Source organism: Ostrinia furnacalis, unplaced genomic scaffold (genome assembly GCF_004193835.3).
Source record: "Ostrinia furnacalis isolate ACB-3 unplaced genomic scaffold, ASM419383v2 OfSCF0207, whole genome shotgun sequence".
Lineage (NCBI taxonomy): Eukaryota > Metazoa > Arthropoda > Insecta > Lepidoptera > Crambidae > Ostrinia > Ostrinia furnacalis.
In genome coordinates this window covers 250,987-267,090 of record NW_021130446.1, presented here as the reverse complement: position 1 = coordinate 267,090, position 16,104 = coordinate 250,987, and the positions used below count along the sequence as shown (strand labels likewise).

Below are 16,104 nucleotides of genomic sequence, written 5' to 3'. Positions count from 1 at the left end.
AGATACTACTCTTTGGACTCCTTAAACCGTTTTTGAACCATTGCTAGCTGTTAAATATATAATAATATCTCGTGTGAAGATGTAATAAATGTTTTATTATAATTAATACACAAGCATATTAACGTATTAGGTTTCTCAGAACTATTTAGTCGCATCTTAGAGACCATTACCACGTTAATACACTTCGTTGAATCTATTGACAGTAAACGTTACATCAAAACCTATTCCGTCTAAAATGTACAACAGAATCAAAGTAATTAGTAGCCAGCACTACACAAAGAGCTCTCAAAGCGTTATTAGTACAATTACAGTTCGTTATTCACAAAGCTCGACAGACTCTGCTGGAAGTTTGACCTTCGACAGTTTTTGAAAGCAAGAATTCTTTTTAAAAGCTGATGGTATTTCAAGGATCCTTTAAAAGGCGGCTGCGTGACTAATGCCTATATTTGAAACATAAAAACCTTTGATTGGTTGATTTTTTATTAATAATAGTTAGAAATTAGAAGTGACTGAGTTTGAACTATAAAGTTAATATACTTACCTAGCGGAATAGAGCAACAATAACTGAGAGAGCGAGATGTCATTAGCAGCAACTGTGATAAAAAGATGTGCATGACACCGTCGCCGTCACGTCAAACAGAACCATTTTTTGCAACTATTTGACAGTTCAGAGGCACTTTAGTGGCACGCTGAAAATTTGATCTCTGAGATATTTCAGATTTTACGTGAGTGAATTCGTGGATGTTTGCGAAATAATGCTTTAGAAACGTGGTGACTGGTTCAGTAATTGATTTATTCTTCAAAACAGTGAGTTTCTCCTCCTGACCCTGATATACACATCTTTAAAGGTGCTGTTGTCTTCCTAGTACTTTTAGTACTCGGTTTAGTGGTAGTTGTGGTGGTTTTGGTTGTGATCTGGAGGAGTCCTCGCTTCTTCGTGGCTTGAGGCGGGTTGATGTACAGGTATTTCTTCACGCCATCAGCAGATTCTTTCTTCTTTGGCGTTCTCAAATACTCACTGCGTGGTTTGCCTAGCCGGCATATTGAGTCGCACTAAAAATAATTTGAAAATTATAAACAATTTGAACGATTTTTTCTACTGCCTAAGGCGGGAATTGAACCCACGACCTTCCTCTTGCAGGGCGACTGCTCTTCCAACTGAGCACTTGCCATATGTTTGTCTCGAAGCGCTGGTAGGGCCCAAAAGATAAGGAGACATGTAAAGTGCCCCATAAGGGCTACCTTTTCTTTTTTTATTATTTTCTATAATAATATTTTGACGTTCATAAGTGCCACTTGTGGTCTAAACTGAATAAATACTTTTGATTTTTTGATTTTGAGCTACTTAGACACAGGATGAACCCGTCAACTTTTCAAGTGTAATACTCTGTTACGGACAGCGTTTGTTTCATCAATGTTGGGACCCTTAAAATAGTGTTGTAAATTACCTTCAAAGGAATGGTCTTAAGGCCCGACCTACACCAAAGCGGAGAAGAGAGAAGACGTGTTTGAAAAAGCAATCAGATTTCGTTATTTCCACATCACCCCCTGCTTATTAGCTTCGCTTAGAAATTCAAACAATTCTCTTTGAGTCTACGCTTTAGTGGAAACCGGACCTAAAAGACTGTCATAAGTTTGATTTCCAACAAATAATAAGGGAACTAAACAGTTTAAATTGGCTCGTTTGCATTGACTTACGAAAATTAATTTATGTTATTTTTGTAATAATAAAATATTTCAGTGACAAAACAAGGTATAGTTAACCTTTGGAATGCAATTGCGCAACTCAGTTTTCTCATCATAATCATCATATAGCCACTGGACGTCTACTATTGAACATAGGCCTCCCTCAATGATTTTCACATCGCCCGGTTGATAGCGGCCTGCATCCAGCGCCTTAAATTCCTACGACCTTTATGAGGTTTTCAGTTCGCCTTGTGTCACTGCGTTTTCCGGAACGCCGGAACGTGGCCTGCACTCCAGAACCTTGCTGTCCCATCGGCCGTCAGTTCTGCGTACTACTCAGTTCTCTGTAGTTTTAAAACATGCATAAAATGTGTAAGTCAAAAAAAATTTAAAACTCAAATGTTAATTACCTGATCAAAATCATAAAAATTGTTCTTGTTCCCACCACATCCAGAGTAAAGTGCTTCCTTACAGACCTTCCAAAATCTATCAAAGTAATATCTCTTTACAGCACCGAAGCAGAACCCGTAGTCAAAAGTCAAAGAGCAGTATCTTGGCCTGTAAACTGAACGCGTAGTTTATTTATTGTATTTCTGTTTTGAAAATGTAACACTACAATATCACATAAAAACTTATTTTTAACAAATAATTTTATTTTCAATCACATAGTTTCTTTCTATGGCCTTGTCTAAATTGTACTTTATCCTAAGATGATGCACAAGACCTGTCTTCTTTTTCTTAAATTTAATAACTAAAGTTACATGTCCATTATAATAATAAATCTGCCGAAAGATAAAGTTTCGTCAAAATGTGTTTAGCCGTTTCAAGGATGATGAATTAATAATTCTTTATTTTTGTACAAAAACGTTATTAATTTGTTTTTCAAAATAGTGTCGAACTTAACCGTAACAAATATTTATCCTGTTTTTAACAAAAAAAAAGTTAGGTACTCTCACAAGTTAGAGTAATTTTCTTTTTTTTTACGATGTGTGTACACACAAGTCCTAGGTAAATTATGAAACACTTTTCACATGCATGTAATTTAAAAAAATAATCAATACAACTCACTATCTTTAGTCATGTTGGCGTTGCTCAAGCAAGTGTTGATACATTGGCTGCGTTTGTCGAATCTGTTCCCGTTGCCCTGACAGCCGCCCCATCTGAAGGTGGAGCAGTTCTTCTTCTCAGGGTCATAGTGGTACATTCGGATATTACCCCGGCACGGGCCTTGGTCGGGCTTGAGGAGGCATGTCTTTAGGAGGACTGGGAAAAAAAAGACAACGATAATAACGATGTTTTCGGACATAATAATAAGGTGTATCAAGCTGAATCGAAGTTTGTACTGTTTGACTAAAGATGTCATTTTACTTGTTAGAAAAGATCATCATCATCATCATCATCTCAACCATAGGATGTCCACTGCTGAACTTGGGCCCCCAAGCAGATGCAGATTTATACAGAAGCTCAAAATTGCACAGCGTGCTATGCTCGGTGTCTCTTTACGAGATCTAATCAGAAATGAGGAGATCCGTAAACGAACTAAAGTCGCATTAGAAAATATTTAAGATATAATAATAGTCACCCCTATAGTGTCACGCGTGACAGTACGAAAAAAAAACCAGTTGTTGCCCTCTGGCTCGAATCGTTGAACCAGTTGGGAAATTTTCTCACCCAACAGTGCTATAGGGGGCAACTGGGAATACTTAGTCAGAAATAGGTACGGATAAATGTTAAATATTTTTGGTAATTTATCTAATAAATAAAAATGAATTGATGTTCGTTAGTCTGATTAAAACTCGAGAACGGCTGGGCCGATTGAGCTGATTTTGGTTTTAAAATGTTTGTCGTAGTCCAGGGTAGGTCTAAACGGTGAGCAAATATGCGCGCGATATTGTTTTTCTGTGACAGACAAAATTCAACGCGGGCGAAGCCGCGGGCGGAAAGCTAGTTAGTAATACACAGGGAAGGACATTTTATCAGTTTATTTGAGATTGTAATAATTTTAATCAAATTACATACCGGTCGGAGTGTGTATAGTACTAACAGCTTCGGTTGGTTCAGATTGGGTGTTGTACTCCTTCCTCCCCAGCACTCCTAAACATTGAAGATATAGTAAACACAGAAAACCCAATTCCATTCTCAGAAAACTTGGGGCAATAAAAGCGAACGTTTCATCCGAACTCATGCCAATAGTTATTTGCGCATATCGAATATATTACGTTCTCCGATAAAACAATTCATAAAATTGTGCTCGACCTGTGAAATCGGAACGATATTTTGTCACCCATTGTCAAGAGTTTGTGATAAACTAAATGAATTTCCAGTGATACATGAATAAAACGCAAACATTAATATTTTGATTTAAATAGTTTTAAATTTTTGAAGGCAAATCGAATACATCAATTTTGTTGTCATGTTTTTGAAACTGATAAATATAAACACGTAATGTTTGCTGGATATTAAGTGATCATTATTGGTAAAATATTACGTTTTATACTTATAAAAAATAAATAAATAGAATAATGTTGTTTATTAATGTGGCTATGACAAATATTAAGTATCCAATAGATCTTAAAAATCGTCTACACTATCTTGTGTCACCTTAGTGTCGAAAGAGTAGTAGGTACAGATTTTGATTCTACTATGGTACAGATGTTCAGTCAATCGACTGAATACTATTCCCACCTCTGCTACTCCTGTATAGGTAGCCAGGATCTTAGCTTGAGCGCCAATAATAACCCAACCAGTGAAGGTCAGCGCCAATAATAACCCAGGAAAGTTAAACTGTCATTGGACCCGCAACGAAATTCACCAGAAGAACATAGGAGGAGTTCGAAGTTAAGGTCAATTGACTAAAGCATACGGACATGGAATTGTAATAGCATAAACAAAACGATGGGTTAGCTAGAGCCATAGACTTATAACTTGTCAAAACTATCACCAAATCCTAACCATGCATCTGTATGCGAGACTTACTCCAACTCTCTAACTCCCCGCAACCCTATACTACCAAGACAAAACACTAACGAACTAAAGCTTGTCTTAACGAGTTACTTACCACGGAAAGGTTTTTCTTGTGCTAAAACGCAATTACCATATGTATTCACGGTATGAAATTTGGAGCAGCTTCCTCTTCAGGATACATTTGCATTGTTAATTGAGGAGCGGAGGAACTTGAGGCAGTACACGCTGTTAGTTTTAGCAGTTATTCAGAATGTTGCGGAGTCGGTGTGAGATTTCGGATGGCTTTCGTATTGTGCCGTTTGGATTAACTAATGTGAACATGACCTTAGATTTACAGCTTAAGAGCGTTCACTGACGGTCTGATGCTTAATGCGTTTTTGGGGTGAGGTAAAATACATTTTTTCGGACATCCACGTCGATCTGAAAAAATCACGTGGACGAAAAAACAAAAAGCCTACAACTCTATATTGATCTTCAAATTTCTAGCTATTTTATCCTGCAACTGAAAAAAAAAGAATTAGTTGATCGAGTACATGTACATTTTGTGGGTCGAATCACGAGAGGCGTATCTAACAAAATGGCGATATTGAGTTAAACACAGAATGCTATTAAAAAACATACATTTTATAATCTCACAAAAGATCGTACCTGAATTATTTTTCAGGAAGCCAGTATTGAAGGTAAAAAGGGCCCGAAATACATTTTTCCATACTTCAAATTATCTTTAAACATCGCTCCTGTAAAATTGATAAAAATCAGTTACACCTTTTCGTGATTCAACCCACGATTTGCACACATGCATAGATGAACAGATAGGTACAGTACAGTGTTTCTGGTGCCTTACGTAGATAAAAAAATCCATTTTGCAATTTTTTCTAGACTGATTTATAGGTAATATCGACTGAACTACTTTATCGAATAGAAATCGATAAACGACGTTAGCAAAGAATAAAAGACGCGAGTGATCACTAAAATATCCCTTCTAATCTTAGGCACAAAAAGAAAGAAAGTGAGAGACTGAAAGCTTATTAGCCCAGATCTGCCTAGGCGGTAATGACACACACATTTCCGCGGCCCTTTCTAGGTACAAACACCATATCAAGATTGGCACTGTGGTCTCTTATCTAGAGGTAATAGAGGCTATTTTTGCAACAGAAATGGGTAGCCTGATGTGCTATGCTTGATGGACGTAGTACTTACTCTAAGCTGCATCGCCGCTCTTTTATCTGAACGGACATGTAATTTGATACTCTGTAGGTACTGCTATAATGCTTTCAGGTTCTCTGTGCAAACGCGTGTTATCTATATCCTACTAATATAATAAACTGGCTGTGCCTGCAACTTCGTACAAGAGAAAATAGTTTGAAAAATATATCTGCCAGGTCTTTCTTTCACAAAAATGATTTTCGAAATCGGACTAGCAGTTCCTGAGATTAGCGCGTTCATCCCAAATAAGCAGGGAACGCATCGCATCTTGTTTTTAGGATTTAGTTTAATTTATACCTCGATTACTTGACCTTTGAAGAAGAGGCTGACATTATAGTGACTGACTTTCTTGCGCTGTTTCTTTTCAGCACTGTCCCACATTATTCTGCCGAAGCTGTGGTAGGGTTTAAACGGGACGTATAAAAGCGCTGTTTTCAAGGCTTTCAAGGCAAAATCTAATTGCCCTTTATGACTTTGATTATTTTATAACCTTTTATTTGACCTTTATGGCTCTTAACATTAACCTTTAGATCCCATAATATTAATATCCTTGTAGTATTTCCCTCTTTCGCAGAAAACAACTCTGAAGAGCGCGGAATTGAAGCAAATTGGACTAATGAACGCATTGAAGTATGGCACCCTAATTCATGAACTGTGGCTGGGGGCCATGATCTCGTTAGTGGGACCTCCCTTTGGATTGTTAAGAATATTAATAACCAGCTGCCTGCCATGGCTTTATTTGGATATTGTAATAAAGTAGATCAATATTTGCAGCCGCTCCCATAAATGGTTTTAGATTTGTTTGGTTACAAAATAAGTTTAACTTGTTTAATTTTGCTGGATTTGAAAAGTAGCTAGATTAATCATTTAAGCAAAATCTTTTAAGAAAAATATTGTATTTTTTGATTCAATAAAGTCTAAGGCTGGGTTGTTGCAATACCTCACTTTAATGGTAACTATAACGATAACCGGTGCTTTTCGTAGAGACTTTAACTGATTTTTTACTTTGTTAAAGTCAAAGTAAGATGGTGCAACCCAGCCTAAGTAGGTAAGTTCAGTTCAATGCAAGAGGTCACCGGTCAATTGTAGAAATTCACAATAAACAACATCATTATAGTGCATTTCAAACGCTAGATAATATCAACGCCAATACTGAAATCCGCAGCCACAGAGCCAGCGAGCGAATAAGCAACATTTAAACCTGTCAATGCTAAGCCCGGCCGATACAAGCGCGGCGCAGACCACACGAGCGCTCGAGTGGAGCGAGCTAAATCCCCACTCAATCGCAACGGGTGGCGAGGCAAGATTGTGTTTTGTGTTTCGACAGAAAGAAATACCTAGTGTGTCTTACTTATTTCAGTGGAACAGTAGAGTAAACTAAAGTCAAAACTAGGATGTTTTTAGTTAAATATCGTAGGTTCATCATCATCATCTTTACAATCATCTTTAAAGGAAAGTTAGCCAAATTCATATTTGCAAGCATCTGCGAGATGACGTCAAGTCCAATTACTTAACCCACAGATAGCCAGCATGGGAATAAGCAACATTTAAACCTGTCAATGCTAAGCCCGGCCGATACAAGCGCGGCGCAGAGCACACGAGCGCTTGAGCGGAGCGAGCGAAATCTCCACTCAATCGCAACGGGTGGCGAGGCAAGATTGTGTTTTGTGTTTCGACAGAAAGAATACCTAGTGTGTCTTACTTATTAAAGTCTCTAAAACTAGGTCGTTTTTAATAGGTGTCCTGGATAAGACCAAGGTTAATCGAGTCATCTTCAAAAGAATATTAGTCAAATTCATATTTGTAAGCATCTGCGAGATGACGTCAAGTCAAGTCAAATTACATAACCCACAGATAGCCAGCGTAGGAATAAGCAACATGTCAACCTGTCAATGCTAAGCCCGGCCGATACAAGCGCGGCGCTCGTGGCCGAGCGGAGCGAGCTAAATCCCCACTCAATCGCAACGGGTGGCGAGGCAAGACTGTGTTTTGTGTTTCGACAGAAAGAAATACCTAGTGTGTGTTATTTCAGTGGAACGGTAGAGCAAACGAAAGCCAAAACTAGGATGTTTTTAGATAAATGTCGCAGGTTCATCATCATCATCTTTACAATCATCTTCAAAGGAAAGTTAGTTAGTCAAATTCATATTTGTAAGCATCTGCGAGATGACATCAAGTCCAATTACTTAACCCACAGATAGCCAGCGTAGGAATAAGCAACATTTAAGCCTGTCAATGCTAAGCCCGGCCGATACAAGCGCGGCGCAGAGCACACGAGCGCTCGAGCGGAGCGAGCAAAATCCCCACTCAATCTCAACGGGTGGCGAGGCAAGATTGTGTTTTGTGTTTCGACAGAAAGAAATACCTAGTGTGTCTTATTTTAGAGGAACAGTAGAGCAAACTAAAGTCAAAACTGGAATGTTTTTAATAGATGCCCTGGTTAAGATCAAGGTTTATAGAGTCATCTTCAAAAGAATGTTAGTCAAATTCATATTTGTAAGCATCTGCGAGATGACATCAAGTCAAATTACATAACCCACAGATAGCCAGCATGGGAATAAGCAACATTTAAACCTGTCAATGCTAAGCCCGGCCGATACAAGCGCGGCGCTCGTGGCCGAGCGGAGCGAGCTAAATCCCCACTCAATCGCAACGGGTGGCGAGGCAAGATTGTGTTTTGTGTTTCGACAGAAAGAAATACCTAGTGTGTGTTATTTCAGTGGAACGGTAGAGCAAACGAAAGCCAAAACTAGGATGTTTTTAGATAAATGTCGCAGGTTCATCATCATCATCGCTAAAATCATCTTCAAAGGAAAGTTACCTGGTCAAATTCATATTTGAAAGAATCTGCGAGATGACGTCAAGTCCAATTTCTTAACCCACAGATAGCTAACGTGGGAATAAGCAACATTTAAACCTGTCAATGTTAAGCCCGGCCGATACAAGCGCGGCGCAGAGCACACGAGCGCTCGAGCGGAGCAAGCGAAATCCCCACTCAATCGCAACGGGTGGCAAGGCAAGATTGTGTTTTGTGTTTCGACAGAAAGAAATACCTAGTGTGTCTTACTTATTAAAGTCAAAATTAGGTCATTTTTAATAGGTGTCCTGGATAAGATCAAGGTTAATCGAGTCATCTTCAAAAGAATGTTAGTCAAATTCATATTTGCAAGCATCTGCGAGATGACGTCAAGTCCAATTACTTAACCCACAGATAGCCAGCATGGGAATAAGCAACATTTAAATCTGTCAATGCTAAGCCCGGCCGATACAAGCGCGGCGCAGACCACACGAGCGCTCGAGCGGAGCTAGCGAAATCCCCACTCAATCGCAACGGGTGGCGAGGCAAGATTGTGTTTTGTGTTTCGACAGAAAGAAATGCCTAGTGTGTCTTATTTCAGTGGAACAGAAGAGCAAACCAAAGCCAAAACTAGGATGTTTTAGATGAATATCGCAGGTTCATCATCATCATCATCTTTACAATCATCTTCAAAGGAAAGTTAGTTAGTCAAATTCATATTTGTAAGCATCTGCGAGATGACGTCAAGTCCAATTACTTAATACCACCCACAGACCTACCCACAGATAGCCAGCATGGGAATAAGCAACATTTAAACATGTCAATGCTAAGCCCGGCCGATAGAAGCGGAGCGAGCTAAATCCCCACTCAATCGCAACGGGTGGCGAGGCAAGATTGTGTTTTGTTTTTTGATAGAAATAACCTAATACCTAGTGTCTTCAGTACAACAGTACCAAAGCAAAACTGCGATGTCTTGGGATAGATCTTAGTGAAGTCCAAACTTAACCCCACAGGGAGCTAACTTTATTATAAGCAAACTTACCTTTCAAAGCTAAGCGGGACGAGCGAAGTTCCCACTTATCGAAATATAGTAAGCTAAAATTGTGATTTTCATTTATCAATACTAAGTGAAACATTATTTCTTTATAATATGCATCTTCTTCTATTTTACGAAGGTGAGACATTAGCTTGTCACTTTTTAAGTCTTTAGTATCTTAATTTATATTATCATAGTTAACTAGGCTTTAAAAATTTCAAACAATAAAACTCTTTTATTTAGCATATTTTATTCACCATAGAAAACAATTGGCTTACAACGATCACGTGAACGCACTACCGCACAGTTAAATACATTTTCCTGAAGTTAAAACTGTGCGCTTTAGAGATTTCCCACAAATAAGTTTGCAGAATGCCTTAGCTAAGGCTTTGTGTAGTGACGGAAGTCGCGGCGCAAACTGCGCCGGTGGGAAGACGCCCTGAATAAATGCTACAGAGTAGCTCGATACAGAGAGATTTTCTATTTTTGGCTTATGTTTTCATAAAGATTGTGTAAAGAAGAAACATTTTTTTGGCTTATGTTTTTCATAAATTTGTGCAAGAAGAAACAATGTTTTTGTCTGAGTCAGACAAAAACACTTGTTTCATTATTACTCACTACGAGTCTTCTTTTTGTTGCAATAATTAGTGGATAATTTTAAATTCATCATTATTATGTAGCAAATTACTAAGTCTGCTAGATGCAATTGATTTATTGAACAAAACTTCTATTTAAAAAGTTCATCGTCTTCATAACCAAACCATAGCTCAACTCATCATCTCCATTGCCCTCTCTAATTTGCCAGAGGAAACTCTTTTACTCTTTAATAAATCTTACCTCTACATTCATCTTGATTTCATGAATCCTTGCGCATCAAGGACCAAACTACGAGATTCACACAAACTTCTGAAAACTTTTGACATAGCAAAAAGTCTGCCATTTCAAGATGAAGTGAAAAAATTCCCACTCCCCAACCAAAGTTGCTTCTACATTTTGAACCTATTCTGTATGCCCCACCGGGAATCTCCCGTGGACGATGTTTGTTCATTAGAGGTTTTAATTTGATTTTTCTAGCACGTTCTAATTGCACTGCGTTTATAATTTTCTACCCATTTATGCTGGAGCTGGGATTCGTTTGTTTTCTTGATTCTTGGTGTAAAAATGAAAAATGCTCGTAGTTTTTGATTTCGTTGATGCTGGCGTAATAAAATGCTATGAAATGCTAAAATTGTTTACTAATCTGTTAATTACGGTACTAAGTTAATTAACTGCTTTCTTTTATTTTTAATTTAATTGAATAACTGCAAAGTGATCCGTGTAATATGTTTCAAAATTGTCCTTATAGAAATCGAATTAGTCCGAATTCAACAACAAGAGCGTGAGATTTTATAATAGATAATAATAAATAATATTATAAAATTAGATTCCTTCGGCTCGGATAAGTGTGCGTTCACTTTAATAGATATTGTAAAATTCGGACGGTAGTTGGGAAATTGACAGTTGTCAAATGTCTTCGGTCGGGTCGCGAGACGCTCCTGTATAATTGGGAGTATAATTTCGTATTTCGGTGGAATATCGTTGTAAATTGGTTTGGAAGTCTTATAAATATTGTGTATTTAATCAGTGTGTATTATGGTGAAAGTGTGGACCAAGTGAAATATAAACAAACTGGTTCCAGAATAGGGCACTGCCCAGGCATGCACGAGGTACGTTAAAGTATTTATTTTATCATTATTCTTCTTGCTTTAACTCCTTGAAATATTTCCTCTTGCTCCGTATCTCACGTATACGTATACACGGCCACACTGTAAACTATCCATTTCCGTTTTTGCTCTCGCTCTCATTAAATGGTGATTCTTTGCGATAGAACGAGACGACATGACTGGCAATGGGCAGTTAACACTGTTGCCGATAGTACATTACAGTACCACACTATCAAGTAGGTACTACCATATATTATGGTTCGGCCAACGTGCACGATGGCGATGATAAATGGCGACCCTACTTTTATGGTGCAATGCTTCCTATTTGCGCAGATCTGCAGATTAGCAAATATTTTTATTTCACAGTGGCTCACTTTTACTTTTACCCTCCATTGATATTACTTTAATCATGTTAGTTGGTTTTTTGGTACCCTACTCATAGTTCAAACTTGCTTAGTTCGGGACTAGATGGCGCTGTGTAAAGGTTCCAAGGATTTCTTAATGCAAGTCTACCTAGTAGGTACGTAATCCTTAAAAAACAAAAGAATAAAACATCACAAAACATGGTATCACTTGGAATTTTATTTTATTTACAGTGTCTTTTAAAGATGAATTAAAATCTCTGCGTGACAATAATTTCAACATTTTTCTTATCAATACAAAAAAATACAAAAAACCCGTGGCTAAATTCTTAAACCTATGAAGTGAAATTAAGTTTAGCAAAGAAAACTTACACTAAAATATTTATTGGTACATTTGCCAAGTCTGGCGATTTTTTTACAGAAAAAATACAAAAAACGATTGAACCTTGCTATTTTATTTACAGCTGATTTGCTGTAAATAATGAGCTAGCTGAATCGTCTTATTAAGCGTCATCATCATCATCATCATCATTTCAACCAGAGGACGTCCACTGCTGAACATAGGCCTCCCCCAATGTTTTCCATGTTGATCGATTGGTAGCGGCCTGCGTCCAGCGTCTTCCTGCTACCTTTATGATGTCGATTAATTATTAAGCGTATTACTTAAAAATAATATCATTGAACCCGTCTCCGTTTGCCCATCATTAGGTTAGGTTCAACCTAAAAAGCCTTCCTTGGAAAAAATACGCAAAATCATCTAAGAAACAAAATGTACTCGTAGCTAGTCAACAATCATGCCAATATATTTGCAGTGGACATCAATACCCGTAAATCTACAAAAGTTAGGTACCTGATTTATAACCACAAGTTCATACTTATTTACGAATTTCATTGCAAAAAATGGGTCTTAAGTATTAAAAGTGGGTCTTATGTAAAACACAATAGTGTTTTCCACAATTTAAAATGTGCTTTGTTGTCCAAAATTTAAAATATTGAAATCAAGGTAAGTTTTCTATTCTCATTTGCTAATTGACTTGCAACAACATTTTTCCCTGGTGAAAGTAACAAACGAAGGCCCTTGATTGTAGTTTGATTCGGGACTAGTTAGATGGCGCTATGTACTTTGCCTTAAGATAATTTTCTTTAATCACTGCAAGTCAATCAGGCACTACAAAAACAATATACGAGTAAATATAGGGCCATGTGTGTAACTTTTTTTTGGAAAAGTAGACTTTTTAACAACAAATAGGTATTATGGTCACATAACTAAACATTTTCTCAATAAATTCTTGTAATTTTAAAAATGCCTCTTGTTAGTTTATCGGTACAATTAAACAATCTAAATACTTAATAACAAATTATAGAATTTGAAGACAAGCGTACAAAAAATACTTAGAATTAGAAAATGTTTAACAAATCTTTGTGTGCTTACTCTAGTTTTAACAATGGGGTAACCCTGAGATGCAATCTCTAAACTTAAAAACAAAATGGTGGTGATTCTGTTTAAGCTTTACCTAAACTAATTTTACCCTCATTTTTTGTAATTAAATAAATAGTACAAATTATATAAGATACTAGCTGACCCGGGGAACTTTGTTCCGCCTTAATGGCAATAAATAAGCAGACTTTTTTTTTATTTTGAACGGGATAAAAAGTATCCTATGTCCTTCTCCTGGCTCTAAACTACCTCCCTGACAATTTTCAGCTAAATCGGTTCAGCCGTTCTTGAGTTATAAATGGAGTAACTAACACGACTTTCTTTTATACATATACTAGCTTTCCGCCCGCGGCTTCGCCCGCGTGGAATTTTGTCTGTCACAGAAAAACTTTATCGCGCGCGTCCCTGTTTCAAAAACCGGGATAAAAACTATCCTATGTTCTTTCCCGGGACTCAAACTATCTCTATGCCAAATTTCATCAAAATCGGTTGCGAGGTTTAAGCGGGAAAGCGTAACAGACAGACAGACAGACAGAGTTACTTTCGCATTTATAATATTTGGGATAGATCTAAGGACGTTTGTGTTTAAAATTCTATATTCTAAATAATGTATCTCTAGCTAAACATTTACCGCAGTTTCACATGAGAGGAAAAATGAAGCATGGAGTAAACTCTATACTCATCAGTTTTATCACCATTTCAGCCATAGGACGTCCACTGCCAAACATAGTTCTCATCCAATGATTTCCATAATGACCGGTCGGTGGCGGCCTGCATCCAGTGCTTTCCTGCTACCTTTTTGAGGCCGTCGGTCCACCTTGTGGTTGGTCTAATGAATTAAGTGAACAGTTATCATTTTAAGCTTTATGGACGTTAGCCGTCTTAAACTATTTTATTAGAGACTCGCGTTTGCGATGGTTAAAGATCACGATCTATACTGCGGCTCTGTAAAGCATTTTACAGTAGTTAACAGTAATTTGAACCTCTTTAATGACAACGAATGAAATCAACATTTTAGTTAGAACAATAGTGTAACAGAACCACCACCAATTTAAAGAAGTGACTTTTTCATGCAGAAGATTTTGAAAGAAACCAGTTTTATTTTGCAGTTGACTTTCCAGCAGCAATTTAAAATCTGATTCAAAATTTGAATAAGAATCATTATTTCTGGACAAGCGTCCATAAAGAATATGTGAGCATCATCAGAACGGATCGCAGTCTGTATCATCAGATTGTTCCGTTCTGATGATATAGACAGTTCTGACCCATAGGTACATAATTTTTGATGAAAGTATAAAAGGTCTTTTCTAGAGTTCTAGATCTTTATCTCTCAAATTCAACTCTCAAGCCATTTATTATGAACCTCAAAATGTTTATGTGATGCTAAATAAATGGATTTATCCCCGTTTTCACCACCAATTTATAAATTATTTTTAAGGGACTCCTATGGTAACACATCAGGAATTTTGTTTTCATAAGGGCCACTTAAAAATTAGAGATTGATGGTGAAAACGTGAATTAATTTCCTGTAATTATTAAATTTAAGTATCGAGACGGCATTTCAGAATCAGCACCATTTCATCACAAGGGTGAACTTAGTTTATGAACGATTGAAGTTAAGCGATTTTGTTCATTGCCAACCGAATTTAATCTAAGATACAATTCCTAATTTTACATCGTTCTTAACGATCTTATATTACAGTTCTTGTTGTAAAACTAAAATAACTTAAAAACACATTGTAATGTTAAACCATCCAGAAATAAATTATCTCCTAAGTTCCTTGAAAAAGAGCCTACAAAAAAAATACTATTAATTTTTGTTTTGACTTGCTTACCTTATAAACAAAAATTAAATAATTAATCATCGTAATACCTAAAACACTTTTCTTTCTTTTAAAGGTAGGTATTTTGACAACCGCTACATAATTTTATCATCCATTTTCACTGTAGGCTATTCCGATAACGTGCTGTGTTGCTGTGTTACAATAAAGGTATGTCGTTATCCCAGTTTTAGAGAAAGGATAAAGCATAATAAGTATCAAACATGATTGTTCACTTAGTTAGGTACCCACTCCTAAAACTTAACATGCTATCTTTGAACTTCCAACATATTATTATTTATTATTAAAACATCGTTTGCTATAGCCATAGTCTATAGGTAATTAAAAATAAGACTTAAATCAACTAAAGCTAAAACAATGATCGCTCTCATCTATCTTTGGAATCATTGATTTGGTAGAGCTAGTCAAATTAGTTGCTTAACCTCGATAATCATGACAACCATTGAGGTGTTATAAATAGTTAAATCAAGTCATGCACGTTGGTTTATTATCATTATACATATTTGGACGTTTTCCCACGTTATTTATATGTATTAGTGGTATCTTATGTGAAGAAAAACTAAAGTAGAAAGATGTGAAAAAAGTCCAAGAATAGCCTTATTTACCAACATCCAGATACTCGTATTTACATGTCAACGTTTCCAGTTTACCGATACTACTTCGTTATTCTACGCTAACATCACTAAACCTTCACATTGGCAATCCCAAAATCGACTTAACGTTAAAATATTTAGCCTAGACGCAGACTACAGATTTTTTTTCGGCCGATAGTTGGGTCGAGCTGTTAATCAGTATGAACATGCATCAGTATCAGTAGTTTCATATGAAAGTGCGCACATTGGTATAAGTCGTTTCATCCACGAAGACGCGCCCTTCCATTCTTCCGCTAATGTTTGAGTGTTATTGGTACACGCTAAACACGCTATCCATGAGTGCACACGCATACTACAATAATGACTCTCGGATTGCTCGGATCAAACTCCCCGCACCCCGCGCTTCCCTCGACCAAAAATTGGTGGGGCGTATCTTCGTGGATGAAACGATCTATATTGGTATCTTCATACAAATTAG

General features: G+C 37.1%; 1 protein-coding gene across 1 annotated transcript; it reads right to left on the bottom strand.

Annotated features, from left to right (window-relative positions):
* Positions 1-792: 792 nt before the first annotated feature.
* On the bottom strand, positions 793-3,823 carry LOC114355510 (tissue factor pathway inhibitor-like). The gene is made up of 4 exons (XM_028308395.1): positions 3,706-3,823; positions 2,755-2,949; positions 2,097-2,251; positions 793-1,053 (listed from the first exon to the last, which is right to left on the bottom strand). Exons 1-4 carry the CDS (start codon positions 3,821-3,823, stop codon positions 793-795), a joined length of 729 nt encoding a protein of 242 aa, XP_028164196.1.
* Between the last annotated feature and the right edge of the window lie 12,281 nt (positions 3,824-16,104).

Coding starts and splice junctions, on each gene's coding strand:
- LOC114355510 (XM_028308395.1), bottom strand. CDS start 3,823: ATGGAATTGGGTTTTCTGTGTTTACTATATCTTCAATGTTTAGGAGTG. Junction 2,252..2,754: donor CGCCAACATGACTAAAGATA/GTGAGTTGTATT, acceptor CTACGCGTTCAG/TTTACAGGCCAAGATACTGC. Junction 1,054..2,096: donor ATTTTTATGATTTTGATCAG/GTAATTAACATT, acceptor AATTATTTTTAG/TGCGACTCAATATGCCGGCT.